The 25,871-nt window shown below is 42.4% G+C and overlaps 1 protein-coding gene across 1 annotated transcript; it reads right to left on the bottom strand.

The window, feature by feature from the left end:
• Positions 1 to 493: 493 nt before the first annotated feature.
• On the bottom strand, positions 494 to 24,805 carry RAB3IP (RAB3A interacting protein). Its single transcript, XM_082241126.1, has 11 exons — positions 24,685 to 24,805; positions 11,942 to 12,217; positions 11,528 to 11,789; positions 9,197 to 9,292; positions 8,516 to 8,593; positions 6,188 to 6,391; positions 5,319 to 5,447; positions 4,703 to 4,815; positions 3,470 to 3,569; positions 3,292 to 3,361; positions 494 to 929 (listed from the first exon to the last, which is right to left on the bottom strand). The coding sequence occupies exons 2-11, from the start codon at positions 12,190 to 12,192 to the stop codon at positions 847 to 849; spliced, it is 1,386 nt and encodes a 461-aa protein (XP_082097252.1). The 5' UTR covers positions 12,193 to 12,217; positions 24,685 to 24,805; the 3' UTR covers positions 494 to 846.
• Between the last annotated feature and the right edge of the window lie 1,066 nt (positions 24,806 to 25,871).

The raw sequence follows: 25,871 nt of genomic DNA, 5'->3' as shown, positions 1-25,871 counted from the left end.
GCAGTTTGAAAGCACACCAGTTCAAGTAGATAAATAGGTACTGTTACAGCGGGAAGGTAAATGGCGTTTCCATGCGCTCTGGCTTCCGTCACAGTGGTCCGTTGAACCAGAGGTGGTTTAGTCATGCTGGCCACATGACCTGGAAAGCTGTCTGTGGACCAACGCCGGCTCCCTCGGTCTAAAAGCATGATCAGTGCCGCAACCCCATTGTTGCCTGTGACTAGACTTAACCATCCAGGAGTCCTTTACCTTTACCTTTTTACTCCAGAGGTAAACCCCTATAAAGATATTTCCAACCCCATAGACACCAGGTGGGTAATTTGGGTAGTTTTACTATTTCAAAGCCCTAGTTTTTGGTTGGTATTGCCATATATATTTACCCCAAGCTATTAACACCAAGTTCCCTATAGTTATGGGAATATCTGTACAGAAACATGCCCCTCACAATTTGCAGAATGCGCACTTCTCCTTTTAAAGTTCGACACCACAGGACTCAAGTTTGAGTTAACTTTTATTAAGTCGAAATCCTACATTATAAACTCTCCAGAACACAAAAATGAACACAATATTTGAACAGCATCAAACCTGCGTTTCTCAACTGTTAAAGTTACAATCGCTATAGTACACCTGAAAATCCTCTTGCCTTCATTTCAAACGAAACAATAATGTCCATCCTTGAATAAAATCATCTTGCTGAACTCCAAGAGTATGTGGCGCAATTTGCACAGGAGGAGAAGCCTTGGACCCTTTTCAAAATAAATATCAATGTTGTGACAAGGATTTTGAACCACTCCGAAGATATGTACATATATGGAAGTGCATGCAAGCACCAGAAAAGTGTAGCAGTTACAGCTCTTCCTTGTAATATCCGAGTTTTGCCAGCGACATCTCTTTCCTCAGCTGCATAACCTCCCAAAACATCTGATCCACTGCACAAGAAAAAAAGAAAAAACCCAAGACATTGTAGTTGCAGCTAGACTGGTTGTAAAAAGGGAAATGGAAGCATGTGTTTACTATGGTGAACCGTTGGTGTAAGAAAGCTTTGTTCTTAGGCGTCTCAGAAAAATTAACTCATTATCTTAAGGCTCAACCAGTGGACTTTGCTGCCACTTGGAGGACTTCTGCCATACACATAAACAAACATATGAAGCTACCTATCCCAGTGAAGCATGACTTTATTGGGCAACACCTCTGACATCTGACTTTGTTAGACTGTGTGGTCCAAATCATGCCCCCTTTCACCCAACCCTACTTAGCAACATTCTCTTTTTTTCATTTGCTGTCTTATGGCTCCCTCTCTGCTTTGTACTTACCTTGGTTTTCCACGAAGTGATTGTTTTCGTTTTTCCTTTACAGTGGTACCTCGGGTTACATACGTTTCAGGTTACATATGCTTCAGGTTACAGACTCCGCTAACCCAGAAATATTACCTCAGGTTAAGAACTTTGCTTCAGGATGAGAACAGAAATCGCACAGTGGCAGCATGGTGGAAGCGGGAGGCCCCATTAGCTAAAGTGGTACCTCAGGTTAAGAACAGTTTCAGGTTAAGTACAGACCTCCGGAACGAATTAAGTACTTAACCCGAGGTACCACTGTAGTATGTTTAGCGTTATTTTAGTAAGATTTACTAGTGCTGCTTTCCTTTTAAAGTTTTAACAAAAGGTAAAACAAAGAAAACAGACATGCTGGGGAAACGTGTTTCGTTAAAAGCTCCCAGCTTTGCATACTTATCTACTTTATATACTTTCATGTTATTCCGTCCCTTTTACAGAATGCAAACTGGTTGCAGAAGTCGTATGAGTCAGACAAAGACATTCCAAAACATTAACAAACTAACATTAAGTATCATCCACTGCGCCAGGAACAGGGGCTTTTTTCTTTTCTTTTCTTTTTTGAAAGAAAGAAAAGGCAAAGGGTCTTGAGTTTTCAGATATTAAAAATTCAGTATTTAAAAATAATGCAGCTCGAGAGCATCGCTACAAAGCTTGGCTAATGCATTTTGCATTAGAAACACTACTAGCCTCTCATCAAACTGCCGAGGGTTCAGTTTTCTTACCAATTTAATGCGGTTGGGCACGGGGGAAGGGGAGAATATAAGTAGTCTACCAGACTTGGTTCGAACAGGGGTCCACCAAGCCTTGCCCGTTGGTGCAATCTGAGTTTTCAGTAAGTGCCACAAGCAGTACCCACCTCCAATCCCTTTTCCCCGCCCCCCACTGGCACCCCTGAGAGATGGAAGGGAGCTGGGCAAAGATCAGATCCAGCGGAATTCATCTGAGCCTTGGAAAGCATTCACAGCTGGAAGTGGGAAAGGGTGTCAACTCTTCCAACTTCCTCCTTTAGCTATGTACTTTTCAAGGTACCTTATGTCACCTTATGGGCAAGAGGCAGGGGAGGGGAGGGGATCAGAGTCTTTGTGGGCAAGGATGCCATTATACCATGTTGGTGGCCCCTGAACCCCAACTATAAATCATGTGTGCCCGTGTGTCGCAGTCCCCGAATTTACAACATTTGTTAGAATCCCCCCTCCAAAAAAAATATTTTCTGGTTATTTTAAAGCATAGGGAGAGAAAATTATCTGGTTACACAGCATCCAGTGATAACCTGGCAATTTATAATTTGGATTGCAATCTGGTTTTCGGGACACTTCCTAAATCTTACCAATAGTTAGGTGATATAAATCTTATATTATTTCAGGCTTAGTTATGAAGACTTCTCCTCGCTAGCTGTATTGCTTCTTGTCCATATTCCCAAAGTACAGTTGTACCTTGGAAGTCGAACAGCTTAGTTTCAGAACGTTTTGGCTCCCAAACGTCACAAACCCAGAAGTGACTGTTCCAGTTTGTTAACTATTTTTGCAAGACAAACATCTGCTGTGCTTTGGTTTTCGAACATTTTGGAAGTCAAACGGACTTCCGGAACAGATTCCGTTCGACCTTCAAGGTACGACTGCATATGGTATATGCATAGCCCTAGAGGTTGAAAAGCAGGGATGGGGAAGCTCTGGTCCTTTCTGATGTCGTATGACTCCAACTCCCATCAGCTCAGTCAATGTTGATGGAATGATGGGAGTTGTAGTCCCAAACATCTAGAAGGCAATGTTTTGGGAAAGGCTGCTGTAGAAGTCTTTGCTCAATTAATGGAGACTCAAACCGGAGTCACTTCCAATAACAAGTAGGCAATCTTTAGGGTCAGAAAAGTCTCAGCTACAGATAGACACAGAGCCTTCCTACAGTAAGTTCACCAGTAAGTAATTTTTGGTGTTTGCATTAGACATAGATCTTTACTTACCATCTTGCTGCTTCACAAGCCCCTGTTGTATATACCGAATGTACGTGAAGAAGTTACATACAGATGTAATCTGCACAAGAGAGACGCAAGAGTTATAATTTAATATACTTAATTGTGCGCATTACACAACTGTCTGCTCCATGAGCAGAGTCAAAGCACAGGGAACCCCAATACTTACCCTATATCTACAGAAAGGAGAAATATAGTAATAGTTGCTTGAGTCCCCCAACTTGATTCTATGCTTGCATGTTTTACTTTGTCCGCTGAGAGCACATTTCCTGTATGGATGGAACGGAAAAGTAGTTTGTTTGTTGTTGTTTTGAAACCTATCTAAACTACATGAAAACTGAGTTCTGGTATAGTTGCATACAATTAAACAAGAAATCTGCAATCTGATTTTACACCATGATTTACAGACACCACTTGACATCGTGAACGATAGTTGTGCACAGTGGTCATGCAGCTTTCACGCTCTCTTCCTCAATCGTGTTCATTGAGTCCCAAAATCTCCTTGAGAGAACATCCACCATAAATTCTCGGTCACTTAATGTGCCTCAGGTGGACAGCAGAGGTAAGGATATCCAGTAAGCCACTCTCAACTGTGAACTATGTTGCTAGCTATCAAAGTCAAGACACAACAAATATTTAAAGACAACTGAAAGGACTGTGCTTATGACTACTTTCAGCTATTATGTGGCAATATAAATAAGCACTTGAAGTATTTACAGAGAGAGAGAAAACTATGTTATGCTAACTTTATAGTACACTGTCAAGTTGCGAGAATCACACTAATAAAGCCCAGGTCCCTTCCAATTCCATGATTCTATGGCAATGACATGGCAATGTTTACATTATACCAAAATGAATCAGGTTTGGGTGATCAGTTCCAAAATTTAAGTGCAGATTTTAAGTAATTTCTGTCAAAAAGGGCCACAGCTGGCGAACCAACTGTTGCTGGAAAAAGGGACTCCTAGCCACCAAGGCCACTTGAGCCTCCAAGACAGGTGAGGAGCACCCCCAAAGTACAGACCTGCTCCTTCCTAAGGAGAGCAACCCCACCCAGGTCCAGCTGCCTCCCCAACTCCTGAGCCTGAGAACTCAGGATACATAACACCAACTTTCCTCAAAGGAACTCAGGATAAGGCCTGCCCCACTGTTCACACAGCAGCTGCCATTTATGTTACTATGCCTGAATGCACATGCACATTGTGATTCTTTGGCACAAAACAGCTCACATGGAAAAGAAACTCGGATGGAAAAGAAACCCTGTGGCCCTTTTCTGCAGCACCCTATGACATTTCTGGCCTTTAGCAAACCTATTCCAGTCATTTATAGGCAGGCAGGCAGATATTGTTTTGAAATAGCATCTTTATGTCTCTTGCACGATCCGATTCCACCAGTTTGAACATACTTTGGTCCTCCACATTCAACCGCAGAAGCTTTCACAAATCGAACAGGTTGCAAGCCAACTGGTTCAATGCTTAAGGTATTGTTTTCCACAGCTTCCAAGACGGCAGATGCCAGCTGAAAATGGAGCACGTAGTTTAGATCTGTTGAAATTTCCTTAAGATATTAAATACACAGCATGCTACCCTGAAACAACTGCACACTTAGGCTGGATCCAGGCACATCAAAAACGCGTTTCGGAAAACACGCTGTAAACTTGGTAACGGGAAATCCCGTTGATGAAAGACGGGACATTACAGCGCCATCTGGTGCCACAGTGTTATAACCCATATAAAACACTTTCTTTACGAAGGTAGCTGAACCCAGAGTCTCTGGGACAGCAAGCAACCGGATGCCTGTGAAAAACCCACAAAGCAGGATCCTGTGGTTTCTAGCAATTGGCATTCAGAAGCATTCTGCTCTGACCATAGAGGCAGAAAATAGCAGCCATCATTGTTAGTAGTCACTGATAGCTTTCTCCTCCACAAATTTGTCCAACCCTCTTTTGAAAGCCATCTAAGCTGGTAGCCATCACCGCCTCCTAAGGAAGCGAGTTCCTGTATATGGTTCCAAAACGTTACCTCACTTTTTGAGAAGGTCAAACACGGAAAGATATCTTCCTGGTAGATTTTATCCAGGAAAGGGCATGCCCTGTCCATAGTGGGATCATCCTTCCAGGATCTGAATTCGTTATACAGAGCTAAGTCAGCCTATCATTAAAAAAACAAAATGAAAAAGAATTCAAAATTCATAGTAAAGTCATATATTGCAGATGACACCCACACCACCTTGAATACAGAATCTACATGACTATAAAGAGAGTAATAAGAACCCCTAAGTCCCACTGATTTACACATATCTAACATGGGTAGATTACACCCTAATACCACAGCTATAGGCGTCAAGTTGCACAAAGGTTATATTTCCCTCCCTGTTCAATCACTAACTAGGGCATTGGTTACCTGCCAACGTCTGCCTTTGTTTCTTAACCTCAGCTCGTGCTCTTGAGACTAACTCACATAAGGGTGCAGGTATTTTAAATTTGCACGCCTTATTTTCTTTGAGTGCACAAAGGAAATATGGAACACCTGATATAAGCCAGTTTTATGAAGTTCACAATCATAAGAAATATTCTGTTTGCGGGTCATTCTAAAGACCTGTTTAACGGGGTAAGGGAGCTGAATTTAAAAACAACTGAATCAAAAGACAGTGCTCGAAGGCAATCCTTTAGGCAAAATGTACACATCTTTTTTGAGGGGAAACAGAGTGATCTGGCCACAGCTAGGCAGCCGAATTAACAAACTGTTCTTTGGAAGAGAAATGCAAATGCTTCGTTCCATTGCCTCAATGGATGGTACTGCCTTATGACAGCTTCCAAGTGCCATTGTTTTCTACCAGTTCATTGCAGGTGTTTTGATGCAGACCTACAATACATACAAACGTGAAATACCTCTTTGCAGTCTTTCACAATTGGCTGCATCATGGCAACATCCTGGTTGCTGACACCCATCGCACTGCTCGTACTCTTGTTCCTCGCATGGCCTTTTTTGAAGGGTGTCTTTCCGCTAGATTGAAGCTCTTTCGTGGGCGACGTTGGTGAAGTGGACAGCACTAATGTTTTCAGGGCTGCTACTTCGGCCTGAAGGACATCAATCTAAACACGTATGAAAGAAAAGGAGAGACCAAATAATTGATTGGAAAGCAAGCAAAAGCTGCTTCTACTACAATCACTCATTTGTGACAAAATCCTTCATGGAATAAAGTATTTTGTAGCCAAAATGTCCTGAAGTAACCAAGGGACCTAGCCCTGGAGACCTAGGATTTCACTCGCCAGTAGGATGCCAGAAGAAAGCTTATCCATTCAGAACTCTGCATTAGCAGACTTCGTATATTTGAATTAGTTTGGGGTTTGCTTTTGGATAATTCGACAAGAACACTCTGGGGCATTTCTGAATATGAGTAACTTGTGCGATGCCTTACTGGCAGAGTTGAAGGTGAAATCTCAGCAATGGGCTGGCTACAGAGGTTAGGGGTCACCAGGTAAGTGGCCTTTAACAGCAACGCTGCATGGCCACAGCTATTAGTGTCATTCTCTGCCCTTTCACCTGCTTGAAAGATCTGTTTTGTTAAAAACCAGGAGAAAGGAAGACATCTGTGTGCCCCAGAGTCACAACATAAAGTCATTTTCACAAAAGCAAGAGAGCAATCGACTTTATATCCTCTTGTTCAACAGATCTTTCAGTTTACCATTCATGGTCATTCTTGCATTTTCCTCACATTGCCATACAGTGGAAACAGACTAAACACGAAAGTCCACTGGGGAGGAAATTATTCATCTCTAAGTACGCTACAAATGGAGTCCATCACCTCAGCTCACTGTTGAACTAGAAAAACAGAACTCTGGTGACTGAAGGGGCAAGGAATGTTCCAGCTGAAGTCTGTAACATACTGCAGAATAGTTACAAAGGGAAATAATGACACAACTCCAAGTGGGTAGTGTAAATTAGACCTCTGGCAAGAACTAGCTCATATATTTGTTCAATTTGTCGTAAAAATATTTCTATAGGTTACATAAATGAGAATCACTGAGGCCAAACAATCACCAAATAGTGCCGGATGGAGACAGAGCTTGACACCACCAGCTCACAATTACTAACGTCATTTTCTACTGGATATCTAATCCCCCTCTGGAAATTACTAAAAAAAAAATATTACAAAATGTCACAGCATTTTCCTTGTGGCAAAGAATTCAATATACAGTGGAACTTCGGGTTACATACCGTCCTCCTTACGAACACTTTGGGTAATAAGCTCCGCTAACCTGGAAGTAGATGTTCCTTGTTGTGGACTTTGCCCGGGATGCAAGCAGAAGTTGTGTGCTGGTGGCGCGCCAGCAGCAGAAAACCCCATTAGTGAAAGCACACCTCATGTTAAGAACGGTTTCAGGTTAAGAACGGACCTCCAGAATGAATTAAGTTTGTAACCAGAGGTACCACTGTATAAGCTTTCCTCAAGCTAGAGTGACTCAGCCTTCCCACTTGGGGCAGAATTTGCTGATCCAGAGGGCTCTATATGGAAAATACTTTTCTTTCATATTCTCCCCTTCCCACGCCCATTTGCCTCTGAAAGTCTTTTTGCCCAATTCCTGTAATTTCTTCCCCTGTTCTTCCTTCACACTCAGCTTGTACTTTGTATTCCTCCTCCCTTCAAGTTTCCCTCCCCCTCTGCCTCCGCCTCCTCCTCCTCCTCCTCTGTTGTCCTTTCACGTTCACTTCTTCCTAACTGCAACAGATTTCCGCTCTTATCAATTTTCCTTTATATTCCCAATTTTATTTTTATTTATAATATTAACCTTTCACCTCACTTTCTAATTGCCTCCAGCATGCCCTCTGGCCCTTTATCTTTAGAAAGGAAACTTTCCTTCCTGTGTCATCCAAAACATCTGTCTCCTGCCTACTTTTACTCAGCACAAGTTGCTGGTACTGGCACTGGGTCCAACCACAAAGCTAAGGCACAACAAGGATGTACAAGGCAGGCTCTGGTACCAAGGCCCACCTGAAACTAGCCCAAGGCCTACTTGTGAGTCCCAACCCACCTTAGTCTGTTTTTACACATCTAACCTCCTCGATTGACTCCACTAGTGGGGGTTTTTTAACACCTAGAGTTCAAAGGTCAGTTGGCAACTTGAGGAGGCTGTTTTGTGAGTGAAAAGCTGGGGAAAGGAATGCATACGCACAAAAACAAATCCCTCTGGGTCACAGGGATATCATTAACTCACTTTTCCTTGTGCTTCTTTCAGTTGTTTTTCAGCTGTCGCCTGCTTTATGTTTGCTTCCCTCACCATTTTGTGTGCTTCCTACAAGAACAAACATTTGCATGGTATATAAACACTTTTGCATGGGTTTTCCTGCCACATGAAAACAGTAAGCTATTAAATGTGGCTCTTTTTTGTCTTTATAAAGAATAGATAGCAGGGATAAGATTTTGAAGTCACCCAATCACACAGTTGCTTTTCACATTGCTTTTGAAAGTCTCAAGTGACAGACAGGCAAATCGCCCATACCTTAAAGATAAGCGACGGAAAGTGCTGGAAACAATGTTTGAGTCCGAGGTCCAATCAGGAGAGACAGCTACTTTGCGGTTTGATTGCCATTCAAAAGGCAACAATATAGCTATTCCACCCAGGGAACCCGCCATTTATTTGGAGAAGCATGGCTTTGACAATTTTGACTACTCAACCACATTTACAGGCATGAGCACACACACCCTGGTGAATCTGCTGTCAGTCACCCCAACTGGTGAAGAAATTTGCTTCATTTTTAGTAGATGAGCTCACAAGAATAAACTACTTCCCAAGCTTCCCATTTTTGAAGGTGGGATGGGGGAAGACATTCAAGCACATCCTGAAATGGCAACCTCAATCCGAAGTGTGTTATCACAGAAAAGTATCCAAACAAACCTCAAAGAGGCTGGCAGTAAGTTCTTCCAATTCCTGTCCGAGTTGGTCGCGCACTTTGGAAAGCCTCTCGCATTCTTCATCTTTCAGTTTCAGCTCCTAAGAAAAAGAAATGGGTGTTAATCTTGAAAGTTATAATTTACGACTTTTCCAACCCTGGGCAGAAGAGAGATGTTTGGACCAAACTAGACACGATACAGCAGCCATGTGCATTTTACTCACGTGTCTGCTTTGTTCAGGTGTAAAAGGGCAGTGGCGTTACATGAAATGGAATATGCAGGCAAGAATGGGAGATTGAGTTCCTTTCTGCTCCTTTCTCCTGATGTGGGTCTCATACCAGAAGCAAGTTGTGCAGGAGACAAAAGTGCTTGAAGCAATGGGGCATAGCAAGGAAAGAGAGGAGAAGCTATCGCTGTCCTTCTGCTCTTGTGCTCTACATTTTCAAAAGAAACAGGGCCCACTGCTTCTTATGGGTTGCCTTGTTGCCCCTTGCTTGTCTTTTGCTGGAACAGAAACCTTGCTCCATACAAGCTCTTCATGGGAATTGCTACTGGTGCATAGCCAGTAGTTTCAGCTTGATGATATACTTTCAGGCAAAGTAGGAATCGCAGCAAAACAACCCTTGCCTCTCCCCCCAAAGACATGAAGAATGAACCAAAATGGAAACAATCCCTTCACCTTTTCATTTGCCAGTGTTAGTAAGTATACAGCACTAGGGGGCAGCCAATATTTAGAAGACATTCGTTACAAGCTCACACAGAACAGAAAACAAAGAGTTATATCTCCAGGAGGGTAACAGGATACTTTCGGGATGATGGATAAGATTTGCAAAGGTTTGCAAAGCTCACTCACAAGCAACTCGGCAAAATTGCAAAGTAGCAAAGGGTTTCATTTTGAAAGCAAGGTGAGTTGAAAAGGCAGTTCCAAGGCCCGTTCCTTAGAAAGAGCCCTGTTTACGTGAATAGGGCTACTCTGGACTAAGCAGCTTGAAGATTGGGACGTGAGAAGTCTTGGCTTAAAGCAATGCTGACCTGGCCAAAACAAGAAAACAGAAACCAAGCAGAAGGATCGTTCCTTCTCTTTCATGACATCAATGCCTACATTGTACAGCATCTCCACATGCTATGGCCATATGTGATTTATATGAGTGAAGGGAAAACCCAAGACTTGCATCACTTTTCCAACGAAAATCAGTCAACCTAAGTTCATTTTATAGATACAGAACTGAAGCCCTGAGATGTACGGATGAAGGACAATATACACATTTAACAACATCAACATCCTCACCATCAGGATACTGAAGCGAAAATAATGTTCATTTTAAAAGAGATTGAATGATTAAGCTTGGCTAAATAAGCCTATGTAATTAGCAAGAAAATTGGGGCGGGGGGGGGACGACTTCTAACAGCACGTTCTTAGAGGCCTGTTAGAAAATAAGAAAAAGAGTAATGATAGCTTTGCAAAATGCCCTTTTGGCTATTCATAACTATGTATTTTAACACTTAAAGTATGCTGTACCTGAAGGTTAGTACTGTTAGAACCTGTATAAATCACTGAATTGGCAAATATTTGTAGTTTAAATTGCTTTACTATTCATAGGGAGGGGGTACAGGGCAATGAAACACTCTCCCTTGAACGACTGAAATTCATATTGACAATTTATATCACAACCTTTGAAATTCCATCAAACGTTGCCCATGCAGCTTGAAGCCAGTCTTCATCATCACAGAGATATGCCACTGTCATCCATGCACTTTCCACACTAAATTACTGCAATGAACTTTATGGGGTCATATTACACCTATCTTACACCGTTACTTACTAGACTGTTTCCAAGTCCTGTTAAAGGTACTTTAACATAAAGCCTTAAGTGGGTCCAGGTCATGGAAAGTCTTCTATAAGAAGTCCTAACTCTCCCCACCATATACACATGTTTTGTTCAGATGCAAGATTAGATTCTGCAATCAACCCAATGAGAGGCTATTCCATATAGGCCTTGTTATTTGCCTCCTTTTCAGAGACAATCAATCACATTTTTATTCTTCTGGAATGTTAGAGTGCAAAACCTCTTGATCAAGACTGAAATTTGAAGATCTGTCTGCTTCTATTTTAAATCTTTTACCCCTGGGGTGCCTTCCAACTGATTTTACAAGTTTTATTTTTATTAAGTGCCTCGTGAACAATTTTCAATATACCAATGACGTTAAGAGAATAAATAAAGGAAGTCTGGAAGTTTGCACAAACTCCAAGATTTTCAGGGTGCTGAATTCTGCGCTCAACAGTAAACTGCACTTACACAGAACTGAAAAAACGTACCATATACATTAATCTTACCCTTTGAGCTTTAGCAAGTTCCTCTTTTAATCTTTCATAGCCCTTTTCTCTGACTTCCAAAACCGATGGGCTCCGTAGGCGAGACAGACTGTCTGTGCTCAGTCCCAAAACATCATCACTTCCTTCAGAGGAGTCTGTTATGGTTGCTCCCTGCAAAAATTCTCTCTCGGCATTGCTACCTGCCTTTCTGGAATTATCATATTTGGACGAAGCACCTTGGAGTCCCGAGGTAGAACAAGGAATGGTTTCTGTAACATTGATGCTGAAAGAAAAAGGCATACATATTTTAGCAATGTATACTGCTGCACATAAAGGATTATTATTAAAAAACAAAACACAGACGAACACATACACCAGAAAGCGACTTATAACAAAGCTTGCTTAGATCATCAAGAGAAGATTTTCACAACCAACCTGATACCTGATGCTTCTGCACAATTGAGGTGCCTAGGAGATGAATAGACGGGTTGTGTAGGAAGATCAGAGACGTTCAGGGCAGTCGGCTGAATTGGCGTGGAGCACACAGCTGAGGCATGAAGCCGGTAGATGACCGTGGGTGAGGTAGTTTGTTCAGAAGCACTAGATTCATACACTCCTAGAAGATCTGGAGTGGTGGGCGAGGCTAGATTCACTTCATGAAAACCTTCCAGGGTGTCGTTGGCCATAATAAAAGATTCATCATACGAAGTCCTAAAATGAGAATAATTTTTTGAATTATTGCACTACATCAGCTGTATTGGCTTGTTTACCTGAGATGACCCTTAGGAAACGGAGAGGCAAACAGTGTGGCCAGATATGGCGACATTGGATGACAGCTAAGTCATACTTAGTAGTTCCATTGAAATAAATCACTTAAGCCATTGGGTGGTACCCAACTAAACAATTCCACTAGTGCAAGTGCTTTTAGCAACAGAATCCCCTCCCAGCACAACCCCTAAATCTGCTCTAGAGCAATGTTTCCCAAACTTGGGTCTCCAGCTGTTTTTGGACTACAAGTCCCATCATCCCTCACCAATGGTCTTGCTAGCTAGGAATGATGGGAGTTGTGGTCCAAAAAAACAGCTGGAGACCTAATGTATCGGTCTGGGGAATCAGCATGGGGCAGGGGCTGAAGCAATGCAGATGGGAAACCCAGCTTCACATTCCCATTCAGATGTAAAGTCTAATGGTGCCTACCTTTCAAGGGTACTCTGATGTTATGCTGCTGCTCTGAGATGCTGAGAAAAAGGAGAGGATAACAACACATATAGGATACCATGGAATGATGGTAGGTTTAAACCAAAAATAGGAGAACCGCTGAATGACAGCTATGAGCTTTCAGATAATTTTATGCAGGACAAATGGAGAAAGCTCCAACTATGGAAAAGATGTGTTTGCCAGGGCGTGTGGGTGGGAGGAAAGAGATTCTGCTGCTTACTAACATGAAGGTAAAAGCTTAATATCTATTTCAGTCATTTAATCCTTTTTTTCCACAAGTATATTGCAGCTTACTTCTCTTCAAAATGTTATTTTTGCTCCTATTGCATACTGCGCGCAGACGTGGCGTGCGATAAATTGTTACCCTGACAACTGTACTCCAGCTTTTGACTGTCGAAGAAAATAACCCAAGAAACAGCCACACAAAAGGAACACTGTAATTTTCTGTGGAATGCGGCTTCATCTCCCAACTGCCAAAGTGTTCTGTCAAGAAACCCCCCACTAAGTCTGCGCAGTAAACAGGGACTTCCTGGTATTCCTACTGGTTTTCTAGAGGCACACACTCTGTCCAGTCTCCCTCCCATCTCCTCTCAAATGGTTGCTTTGTAAGGAAGAAGAAAGCCTGAATATACAGCTTGCACAAACTTGCATAATATCTCCTTTTAAAAACGTAGTCTTCTACGGTTGTGCTTAACTAAACGCTCAGTTTCTATACGACAGTAATAAAACTTAAGCCTGGCATCCCCAGCCTTCGGCCCGCCAGATGTTTTGGACTACAGTTCCCATCATCCTTCACCAATGGTCCTGTTAGCTAGGGATCATGGGAGTTGTAGGCCAAAGCATTTGGAAGGCCGCAAGTTGGGGATGCCTGACTTAAGCACACAAGGAGAAAAGTGTAGCTACACTTTCAGTTCTTGCCTACAGTGGATGCGGTGCTCTCCTTTTTTCTTACAGCCTACATAAATGAGAATTAAAGCTTCTTTTAATGTTCACAGGCACACAAATTACTTTTTGTAACCAAGTCTGAACCTTGTGGTTTTCTATATTGCCTACCCGAAAAGACCAATTTCCATGGAGTCAAATATACAGAACTGATAAAAGCTGGAAACTGCAGGACAATTCCTCACCCTGAAAGTATGGTTGGCAAGGCAAAACTGCTGCAAACCCAACAGCTCAGAAATCACTATGTTTCTGCAAGTACCGTGCATGTTGTTGTTTAGAGGGAAATATTCAAAAGAGTTCTCCATATCGTAATAAATTTTCAATTCATTCCTCTGTCATGAATGGCATGAGCCTTGCTCAAATGTAGGGATAGCAAATGTAGGTCCCCCTCCAGATGTTGCAGAGCCCCAACACCCATCACCCCTACCATTGGTAATGCTGGTGAAATATAAACCAACAACATCTGTTGTTGGCTAGCCAAATTGGCTAACTCTGCTGTAATGATTGAATCTTTATTTGCGGCAGCCATCGGCCATAGCAATAAAACAAGAAATAAAAAGTCAATTATATAAACTACATTTTAGGGTTTTGAATCAATAGTCAAATAGTGGATCTTATTCTGATTGCCCCAGCTAAAAACCTTGCAACCTTTGCTGTCACCTGCTCATCTTGATCTGCCAAGAGAAAGGACACGGTGGCAGTGGTTGGGCAACCCAGAATGGACAATAAAAGAGGGATGATAATCTCATTCCTCAAGTCTTTATAAAGAGTGCAAGCCAGAAGGGCATGGCCACTGATTCGGTACTGCCATCTCCACAGGGATATAAGCATTTTCCGTGTGGAATCTGTTGGAATCATCCCTCAAGTACAGCTGAGGGCAATATATTCAATCTTGCAAGAGCAAAAGCATGTCTATATTTTAGAATTGCTAGTTATGCAGATAGGGTGCCAGAGATTCGAAATGGGAAGGTGTAATCAAATCAGTAGTGTGGGTCAGAAAAATTTCGAGTGCTTTTATTTTCCCAAAAATACATAGATAGAGAGAAGATAGATATTCATTTCATAAGCTCATTAGTAGCAATGACTGGATGACAATTACAAATATGGTCTTTGGGAGGTTTGACAGTATCAAATTTTTAGCATTGCTCATTAAATACAAGTGAAACAAACATTCCAAGTTAGTAGTAGATAGGTAGCCGTGTTGGTCTGCCATAGTCAAAATAAAAAAAATTCCTTCCAGTAGCACCTTAAAGACCAACTAAGTTAGTTCTTGGTATGAGCTTTCGTGTGCATGCACACTTCTTCAGATACACTGAAACAGAAGTTGCCAGATCCTTCTATATAGTGAGAAGGTGGGGAGGGGTGTTACTCAGAAGGGTGGTGGGAATGGGAGATAGGCAGATAGCTGAGAGAGCCTGTTGACAACTCTTAACGACTGTAATAGGTCTTACAGTCCTGCTGCCACATACACCCGGACAACACCATTACTGGCCCCAACAACATCACACATACCATCTCGGGACTATTTAATTGCTCATCGTCTAACATTGTGTATGCCATCAAATGCCAACAGTGTCCTTCAGCTCTCTATATTGGACAAACAGGCCAAGCCTTACGCCAAAGAATAAACGGACATAAATCTGACATCAAGAATCACAAAACAGAGAAACCAGTAGGAGAACACTTCAATCTCCCAGGGCATTCTATACAAGATCTCAAAGTAGCTGTTTTACTACAAAGGAATTTCAGAAATAGACTGGAAAGAGAAGCTGCTGAATTACAACTCATTACCAAACTTAAAACCATGGAAAGACCTGGGCTGAACAAAGACATTGGATTCTTATCTCACTATACATGACTAAACCATTTCTCACCTTCTCACCCCTTGCCTTTTCCTGTAAGACCTATTACAGTCGTTAAGAGTTGTCAACAGGCTCTCTCAGCTATCTGCCTATCTCCCATTCCCACCACCCTTCTGAGTAACACCCCTCCCCACCTTCTCACTATATAGAAGGATCTGGCAACTTCTGTTTCAGTGTATCTGAAGAAGTGTGCATGCACACGAAAGCTCATACCAAGAACTAACTTAGTTGGTCTTTAAGGTGCTACTGGAAGGAATTTTATTTATTTATTCCAAGTTAGATCATTCTCTAGGGCAGAGCTTTCCACACTTTTCAGGTTGGTGAAACACTTTTTAGACGTACATCACTACGCGACACAGTAATTCAGTTTTACTTAGCAAAACACAGAGGTTAAACTAATCCCTTTCCGCCCCGGGAGGAGAGCAGGGAGTGTTTGTATCACACACCTACACAGTGCAGCCGACACACTAATGTGTTGCGACACACAGCTCGGAAAGCTCTGTTCTAGGGCATCTAAACATTTTCCAAAGCAAAGCACCCCAATTTGGATAGGAAGATTTTCCAGAATTATTTTCAGAATGTCCACAGCTAACCAGAAGACATAACTTGACCATACCGTGCCTTTCTTCAATACTCAATATTTACAGTAGAATCTGATGTCCTTTGACTCAGTGTGTTTGACCAGGCTTAATCCCTAAAAATCGTCTTATGAACATCTTGAAAAATAACAACTGTATAAAAATCATGAGGGTCAAAGCTTCCCAAGGCACTGCATTGCTAAAGCTTTGTTTTATACAGTCAGTAATCCAAACCCCCAAGGGAGCTGGTTGTTACCTGATGCAACTCCTGGACTCCCTTCCCCCACCCAGCACATCTTGAGGCTTGAGGGTTTTTAGCAAGACAGGCAGCTGCATTCAGACAAAGGATGTGGAATGCACATAATTGACACTGAAGAGGATGTAAACAAATTACAGTAAATAATTTAATGTTTCTAGAGACAACAATGCACAAAAACCTCTATTCGTATTTTACAGCTAAGCATTGTCTTAGAATTCAACTGTTAGCAAAAAGAAATGGCGAGGAAAGAGATTACTCCAGAAACTATTGTAGCAGGATGGTTCAAGTAGTGCAGATATAGCTCAATTCCAGGAACAGGCATCTTAAGATATTCATTTTACCTCCAGAAGCAAAAATGAAAAAAGCAGCATGCTATCATTAAGAGCAATGACAAACCTAGACAGCATCTTAAAAAGCAGAGACATCACCTTGCCGACAAAGGTCCATATAGTTAAAGCTATGGTTTTCCCAGTAGTGATGTATGGAAGTGAGAGCTGGACCATAAAGAAGGTAGATCGCCAAAGAATTGATGCTTTTGAATTATGGTGCTGGAGGAGACTCTTGAGAGTCCCATGGACTGCAAGAAGATCAAACCTATCCATTCTGAAGGAAACCAACCCTGAGTGCTCACTAGAAGGACAGATCCTGAAGCTGAGGCTCCAATACTTTGGCCACCTCATGAGAAGAGAAGACTCCCTGGAAAAGACCCTGATGTTGGGAAAGATGGAGGGCACAAGGAGAAGGGGACGACAGAGCACGAGATGGTTGGACAGTGTTCTCGAAGCTACTAGCATGAGTTTGACCAAACTGCGGGAGGCAGTGGAAGACAGGAGTGCCTGGCGTGCTCTGGTCCATGGGGTCACGAAGAGTCGGACACGACTAAATGACTAAACAACAACAACAAATGGGTAACAGAAAATGGACACTTTTGATCACCTCCTCATAGTCATGCCAGAGACAGATAAGGGAGGGGGAGCATGCAAGCCCCCAAGTCTTGTTCCTGCCATGATCAACTATGGTTGAGCATGACTTCCCAACTGGCCAATTTACACACAATTTGATCCTAGCATTCGGCATTGCTCTAGTCTGGAAGTGTCCTTGTCTTCATTGTGAAAAGATGAATTAGTCAAGTACAAATGAGAGTGGTAACAAACTCCTGCTCAGTCAAGTAACGCCCTCTTCCAGGATACTCCAATCCATTCAATGCCACCCCCTTTTCTATTTGTACCTTTCAAGTCCACTCAGCATGCTCAGCTTTAGCCAGGCTGGGGTTTTTTGGGTGGGGGGCAGCTCTTAGGCTATTTCTTCTCAAATATGTCCTGTACTTCTGGGAACCAAGCCAATCATTCTCTCTTGCTTCAGTGGCCTCATTTTGGCTAAGATCCTGTCAGCACTCACCAGCCAAACCAGCTATTAGACGGAGGGAGTTACACTTTCAGGTAACAAAGAAATGAATACAAGAACCAGTTTTGTGCTCATTCGGATGTAAAACAGACAAAACAACTTTGTGTTCTTACCAAGCATTGCATGGTGATGGAAACGCCAATTTCAGAAGTAAAAAGGACCTTAGAACTTCTATAGAGATAGTTATGCCATGTTTTGTCACCATTATGATATGGCAAATGAGACATTTTATGTAAATTACTGCCAGAGTAGTTCTACGCTCTCAAAGAAAAGCCAGATTAAGCCTCATGTGTAAAGACAATCTAAGAAACAAGGAAGTTCCAATATTTAAATCTCTAGTGAAACAGTGACGGAAAGTTGTAAAAACACTTTAAAAAACAAACCACCATTTAAAGCTTATTTATGTTTTAGTTCTATAAACAGGGTGAAAGTGATATGGTTTAATCAGCACTCAAGGCTTGCTTACACAATGCATTAGCCCCTGAGGAGACCTTAAAACATGTTTCGGTGTCACATGTGTCAAACGTTGCAAACTAACTAAAGGAAAGAGGCTTTGAATACAAAAGGCTTTGGACTGGCCTCTGTACAATTTCTGGGTAAGTGGCTCATAAATTATATTATGGACTTTAGCTTGGTAAGCACCAGACATTGGAGTCATGGACACAGTTAACACCACCACCAAAGATAACACCACACAACACGCAAGCACAGGGTCAATCCACATTTTCTGAAAGCACATGTGACACAGAACTAATTAAGAGGGTACAGTGGTACCTCAGGTTAAGTACTTAATTCATTCCAGAGGTCCGTACTTAACCTGAAACTGTTCTTAACCTGAAGCACCACTTTAGCTAATGGGGCCTCCTGCTGCCGTCACGCCGCCAGAGCCCAATTTCTGTTCTCATCCTGAAACAAAGTTCTTAACCTGAAGCACTTTTTCTGGGTTAGTGGAGTCTGTAACCTGAAGTGTATGTAACCTGAAGTGTATGTAACCTGAGGTACCACTGTACTTCAGTAAGGTATGAGATAGAAACTCTGTTCAGTTTCCCAGCTACATCCTAAAGTCATAAAACTTACAAAGTTTTAAGTTCTTAAAATATAAATCATTTTAAACATGCATAATAGAAAGAGTCTATGACCACATCATACCTTGCATAATATATTCATTGGAATTTTAATGTAGATAATGACCATTTCAGTTTTCCAGTCCATTAGAATGCTAACTTACATATCAGAAATGAGTGTATCAAAAATAGGAAGGGAAACAGATTTTAAAATATTTTTTCCACTTCTAATAAAAACATAATCTTGCCATTCTTTCCAGTAATGGTTTTCCCTTCAGGGGAAGACATCAGCACTCAGTGCCCATGGGCAGCTGTCGAGACCCCAAATCCCTGGCAAGGTCCAGTGCTAATGTGTCTAGCCCCCCACTTTAGGTCCCCCCCCCACCTCACGTAGTGCTCTGATCGGCACTGGCTGGCTGTTCTAGGTGCCACACAATTTCCCCCAATTCCCCCAATGAAGTGGCACTCTGGGGCATTAAGGGAAATTTAAATAGTGCCCACCCAGGGCTGCAACTGACTGCTGCTAAAGTTGGGTAAGCCAGGGCCAAAAGAGATGAGGATTCGCCAGGAAGGCCTTTTCTCCAGAGAACCCACAGAACCTACTCATCTTCCAACTTTCTGCCCACCACCAGATTTATAAGGATTTGTGCTTTTCCTGTATGTGTAGGACAACAGACCGAGAGGTTCCTCAATTCACTTACACAACAGCATTGAAGGGAAAGCTAACTCAAGATATTGCACATTTATACATGAAGGATTAATTCTCCGCTAAGTACACAGCATGAACTGATAAACACATGTGACTCGCCAGCAGGCTTTTGCAATTTAGGGCTATTTTTGGCATTTTGAGATTCACAGACGTCTTACACCCACTCTGTGTAGCTGCCCACAAATGCAGAATGCCACATTTAGATTCGGCCTCTGCATGAAAACCCTTAATGAACAGCCTGCAAGACAACCTCATTTATCCCAATCAAGCAAGACATAATCAAATCAGTAGACTTTAAAAAAAAAGGAAAAATGTCGGAGGCAAGGGAATAGTTACATCTTTGATGAGGATTCTGGAAGTTTCCCCAGATTCCTGCCATCACTACCTTTGCAACCAATCACCAGAGACTACCTTCATCAACAATAACAACATAAGACAGAAAGCTGCTTTGTGACTTCTCTTGCTGTTTACTATGAGATTCTTTTCTTTTAAAAAAAATAATCTAGTTTCAACTGCAGATTTGCACCAGGTTACTACATATTTTAAGAAACATTGTATAATACAAGTGAGCATTTTAATTTTTAAAAAAATGAGAACTGTTTGAGTGGAAATTTATATGCATTACTAGTGAATTTGCATTAATCCCAATTCAGTGTTCTTCCATTAAGGAATGAGGTTTCTAATCCTGTTTGAAACCCTAATGCCCATTTCTGTCAGATGCAATTTTTTTTATAATAAAAAAGGAAGAAAGAGCAATAACATGTAATTGAATATTTTGAAAAAAGTGTGAATTCAATCACTTTTGTTGTAAGGAAGATAACAGAAATGCAAAGTGAGCCCCTGGTGCAGGAGGAGGAGCGGACTATTTCTGGATAGAAGTACAAATGTTAACTGTTGGTTTACTATGGAGTTGAGCTGGTTAAAGATCCTAAGCTTAGAGCTTTACCTATCTTAAATTCCAAAGAATGTGTCTTTCGTTAAATATTTTAAATGTAATCTTCCTAGCAAAATTCTTTCAATCTTTGCCAACAAAGCTATGGGTATTTTTTACTCTGACCAAAGAACACGACTCCCTTGAGTTAATGTTTATTTGGCAGGAAATGTTCCACTTCTTCTGCTACCCTTATCCTCTACACTTTTAGTGTTAAATCTCAAAGTTTCCATTAAAGCCAAACATTTAAAGAGAAAGTGGTATAGCAGTTAGAATGTTGGACTAGAACTTTGGAAAATCTCTACCCAGCTGTGAAGTTAACTGGGCAATCTTGGGCCAGGCTCTCAGCCTATCCTGTTGTGAGGAGAAGCATGCACAACATCTTCAGCACTCTTGAGGCAAGAGGGACATCGGTGTGATAATAAAGTAAATCTCCTGCACCTCTGTATTAGGCAAAAAGCAGCAAGACTGTATAGAATTAAACCCTACATGAAGAGGCCATTATTCAGTGATAGATGCTATGTTTTGCATGCAGAAAGTTGTGGATTCAATCCATGAGACAGTCTGATAAAAGTTCTCTGGTAGAAGGTGGCTAGCAGAGACACTGGAGAGCTGCTATCAGTCAGAGTAGATGGCAAAAAAAGTTAAAGGACCGCTGGACGGTTAAGTCCAGTCAAAGGGGACTCTGGGGTTGCAGCGCTCATCTCACTTTCAGGCCGAGGGAGCCGGCATTTGTCCACAGACAGCTTTCCGGGTCATGTGGCCAGCATGACTAAACTGCTTCTGGCGCAACGGAACATGGTGACGGAAACCAGAACGCATGGAAACGCCATTTACCTTCCTGCCACAGCAGTACCTATTTATCTACTTGCACTGGTATGCTTTCGAACTGCTAGGTTGGCAGGAGCAGGGCCCGAGCAACAGGAGCTCATCCCGTCATGGGGATTCGAATTGCCGACCTTCTGATCAGCAAGCCCAAGAGGCTCAGTGGTTTACAAATGGCAGTTTGTGTATTCAATAGTAGGTTTGTGAGGTTATTATGAAGGATGACTTGCTTGTTTCTTTTCCTAGTATCATGGACATGTAAACACTACAAACATGTATTTGGTGCATGTTACAAATCAAGTTGCTCAGCGGCTCTGCTAGGTCACTGAGCCACTTCTCGATAAGCACCTAATCCACTGAGCCAATGGCTCAGCGGGGCTATATCACTAACTAAGAACAACTTGCTGGATAACATGAAACAGGCAGTGCAATGAACCAAGGTGATCTTGGAAACAGAGTGAGGGCTAACGGAAGTGCAGGACTTATATCAGGCAAGCAAAACACAACTTTGTGGCTGCATAATGTTACCTACTATCTCAAACCCTAAGGCCAGAAATACTGTTAAATCAATTAGGCCCAAACTCCAAATGACAGCTATAATGTCCCCTCCCCCTTTTTCCAGATTACAGTCATACCTCGGGTTACAGACACTTCAGGTTGCGCATTTTCGGGTTGTGCACTGCACCAAACCTGAAAGTAGTGGAACGGGTTACTTCCGGGTTTCGGTGCTTTGCGCATGCGCAAAAGCGCCGAATTGCGACCCGCGTGTGCGCAGGCGCGGTGCTGCGCTGCAGGTTGTGAACGCTGTGGGTTGCGAACATGCCTCCCACACGGATCACACTCGCAACCCGAGCGTTCACTGTATTACATTGCCCCCTAAATCTCTCTTCCTCCCCAATCATTATCAACTGCTCAGTCTGACTAGTGGTACTCCTCCTGAGACCAACCAGTTCTCAGACAGTGTGAAGAACTGCTGCTGGAGGTAAACAAATGAGACAGTAGCCTATGTATCCAAGGAGCATGGCAACCAATGAGAAACAGCAGTTGACAGAATGTGCATGGCAATGAGGCTATGAATCAGGACTAGATTTCTAGGCAAGCTAGGGGTAATACTGTTTACTACTTGCATTGGGCAAATTAAATTTGCATACCTGTGCCCACAGCAATCTGTGCAGAGTACAAGGCTACTTTTCAATGTGCACTATTAGAATATCCATTAACTTGCTTCTAGGTCATTTTAAAAATCTTCAAAATATATTTGTTTTCAGGGTGCTAAGGAGATGTCATGATACTCAAAATATGTTTTGCTCTAACGAAAATGACAATTCTAAGGTACACTTGAATATTCTCCACTAAATATGGCCCTTCTAAAATGAGATTTGAGTATTAAGTGTCAGCTGCAAGTTACATGGACATTAGTTATTTATTAAAAGCATAATGACTAGGATAAATTATTTATCCCTCTTTATTCTCAAGGTAATGTTAACCTAGCGTAACAGAACTCTAGCACTACTAAATGGCCTTGGGGGGTGGAATAGACAAAGGACTTAAGGGGGGGGGAGGGGACAGATAAAGGGTGATGTGACCATGCACAGAAAACAAGAAACATATATAAACTGCCAGAAACATAAAAAAGCACACAATTTTGTTTTAATTTCTGCATACCAACCCCCTTGTTTCATGTATAATAGATTAAACTTATGCAGTAATGACATTCATATGCATGCATTATCAACCTTTCATCTATGTTAGAAGCAATTTTCAAAGAACCATACATTATTTCTTTATTTTTTATTTTTAATGCCCTAGCATTTATGAACCAAGCAGACAAGGAAGAACTTGTACAAATGAGAGACACAAGACCTATCAAAATAAAAGTTGCTTTCACAACTTTTTCAAACCAAACACTGCTTCAGAAAATAGTTGTTTTGTTCCCCACAAGCCACCATCCAGAACTTTTAACATTAACTGTGAAGGAACAGAGACTCCATTTATCCTTCCTTCAACTTAACCTCAATTTCATAATACTGTTACCTTAAATCTGTAGTACTTACAGTATTAGTAATCTCCAGTTACAAGGTATTAGCATGCTATCGAAAGTAGGTCTCCTATTGATAAATTGTTCTAGACATCACAATGGACACTTTAATTTTAAGAACAACGGACACATTCTGCTTTACATCCAGCAGAACTGTCAAGTTCGTATCAAAACTTTAAAGATGTTTTAATGAAAAACCGACAATGTTTATCTCTAGGAACAAAGTTTTACTGTCAACTCTTCATGAAGAGTAATTCCAATCTGTTCTCCATGTTGATTTTTAAAGAAATAGTTACCAGCACCTTCCCATTCCCTTCATGAAATTTGCCTCTTAAAGTCATTTGACTTCGTTTCTTATGCAAAGCCTTCTTTAACATCCTCCCAAATTCTAGTCCCCCTTCAGTCAAGATCAAGTTCAGAATAAGTTGTGCTAATTAAACTTGCATATATTGCCCTTGTAGAATTTATTCTGCTTTCAAGATGGAATATAGGGGAAGACAGCTGGGAACAGCATTAAATTATGTAGCCGGCAGAGCCGGGGAAGCAGGGCATAGAAACAACAAACGCTCTCGGAGAATACAGCAGACGACTGGCTGGCCAGACATCATTATGGCTGCCACAGGGTTGCAAACATTACTCTGCACGTTTGCAGGCTTTTCAACTTGCAAGGGCTGGCTTTCTGAAAAACAACAGAAAGACTGACTGTGCAAAATGTGACCGTCTGCAGATGGCCGGGCCACAGGCGCTGAGTGCTGGGAACCTCATAGGGTGTTTAGAATGAATGCAAAGTCACTTAAAAGAGTGTCAAGGGTTTAAAAACCATAGATCCTGGGTGTCCAACCCTCTCTTAATAAACACCGTTAAATGCAGTGCTATCTAGGGAGCTACATCAGGTTACCCCCCCCCTCCATCAAATACTATCTTCATTCACCCCTTCTCGCATCTAAATTGGTGCCATCGGTATAGGGTTGTTAGACACCCTCCTTGATGAATGCACTAAGGTGGGGGAGGAGAGAAAGAGCCGCTCCTGAGCGTATCTGGGCAAGGTGACTCCGTCGAGTTTGAGGGCTGGACGTGATCTTGGAGGCGCACCCTGCGTGGAAAGAGAGGGGTGCAGAAGGGCGCCTCTCCGCCATGGGTGCCTAAGCAAAACACAGCAGGGACGGAGGCGGCGGCGGGGAAGGGAAGGGCCTCCCCTCCAGGCGTCCCGGTTGCTCGGGAGCTGCGTGTTTCGGGTGCCCCGCGGAGAGGAGGAGCCCCCGACGGGATGGGAGGCGAGAAGGTGCCACAGGTGGGGCTGGGGCGCCCCGAAGAGCCAGAGTTGCAGAGAAGGACAGAAAAGGCTTACCTGCCAAGCCGAGTGAGACGCTTCCCTGCCAAAGGCGGCGGCGGCGGCGGCTCCCTGCGCTGCTCCTTCTTCCTTCGGCGGCTGCAGCCAGTCTCTGATAACAAGAGGGCAAGCGGAGAGGCGGGGAGCCGCCGCGCATGCGCCCAAGGGGACGCGGCGCCCTCGGGCCGGGCGGAACTCCAGTAATCAGATGCCAGGTAAGAAGCAGCGGCCCGCTGGGCAGAAGGAGGAGGAGGAGGTCCAGGTAGGCGGCGCCAGAGGGCCCCGCGGGCTCCCCCTGGAGGCTGCGTCCCGTCACTTCAACGCCTGTCCGGGCCCCAATAATGGGGAAGAAGAAGAGAGGCGCAGAAACTCCGCAAAGCTCTCCCTTTGCACTCAGCCGGACAGCTTGCAAATTGTTGTAGCTTAAGCGGTCTGGTTTCTAGCACTTATAAAGGGATAAGCTGAGTGGTCTGGGCTCCTCCTGCCTCGTAGCCCCCTGAAATTTGAGCACTGATCAGGAGGGAAGCGCTGACTAACTGCAACAAATCCTTGGGGGGTGTGTGTGTCAGGATTACACCGGTATTGTTTCGATGTAGTTCGTTGACAGCAGAAGCGCCATGACTAGTTTGTGTGTTTGGCAACCCAGTAAATCAATGCTTGTTTATTACATTTGTTTATGATAGATTTACTCTTTATTACATAGAACGCTTTCAAATATATGTATATCACTGTAGTAAACCCCCTATTCTGTTCTATTTTTTTTAATTCAATAAAGTTGTGGTATTTTATTATGAAAGTTAATTAAAGCTGTGTTTTAACCAGGGTACGCTGAGAACTTAAAACTGTTAGTTTTGCAAAGCAGTATGTGCTAACCTTGAAAGATAACAGTGCAGCCAAGACCCAGAAATTCTTAGAGCCAAGAAATATGTTAGCAACTGCTTAGAAGGAAATGCTACTTTTAATTAAAAGTGGAGTTTTTTGTGTGTGAATGGTTTTCCTTGTCGAGGCTGAAGCTGGGGTGCAATCAAGGGGTGAAGATCAAGCTATACCTTTTAATTCTGAAATGTAAAATTCATTTTTAAAAAATGTATTTTTATTTGTCTTATTTCTATCAACTGCCCTCTGCATCCTCATAAAGATAAAATACTAACACACAATATGAAATATATCATTTTCCCCTGGTTTCTGTCTCTTCTGTTTCCATT

The sequence above is a fragment of the Podarcis vaucheri genome (genome assembly GCF_965113315.1).
Source record: "Podarcis vaucheri genome assembly, chromosome: 10".
Lineage (NCBI taxonomy): Eukaryota > Metazoa > Chordata > Lepidosauria > Squamata > Lacertidae > Podarcis > Podarcis vaucheri.
Note: the sequence above shows the minus strand (reverse complement) of the source record. Positions and strands in the feature narration are given on the sequence as shown.

Excerpts from the sequence above, each read along its gene's own strand:
- RAB3IP (XM_082241126.1), bottom strand. The coding sequence starts at position 12,192 with ATGGCCAACGACACCCTGGAAGGTTTTCATGAAGTGAATCTAGCCTCG. Across the intron at positions 8,594-9,196 it reads TTACTGCCAGCCTCTTTGAG|GAAGCACACAAAATGGTGAG; the intron begins GTTTGTTTGGAT and ends TTGTTCTTGTAG. Across the intron at positions 3,570-4,702 it reads GTTGAATGTGGAGGACCAAA|GAAATGTGCTCTCAGCGGAC; the intron begins GTATGTTCAAAC and ends CCATCCATACAG.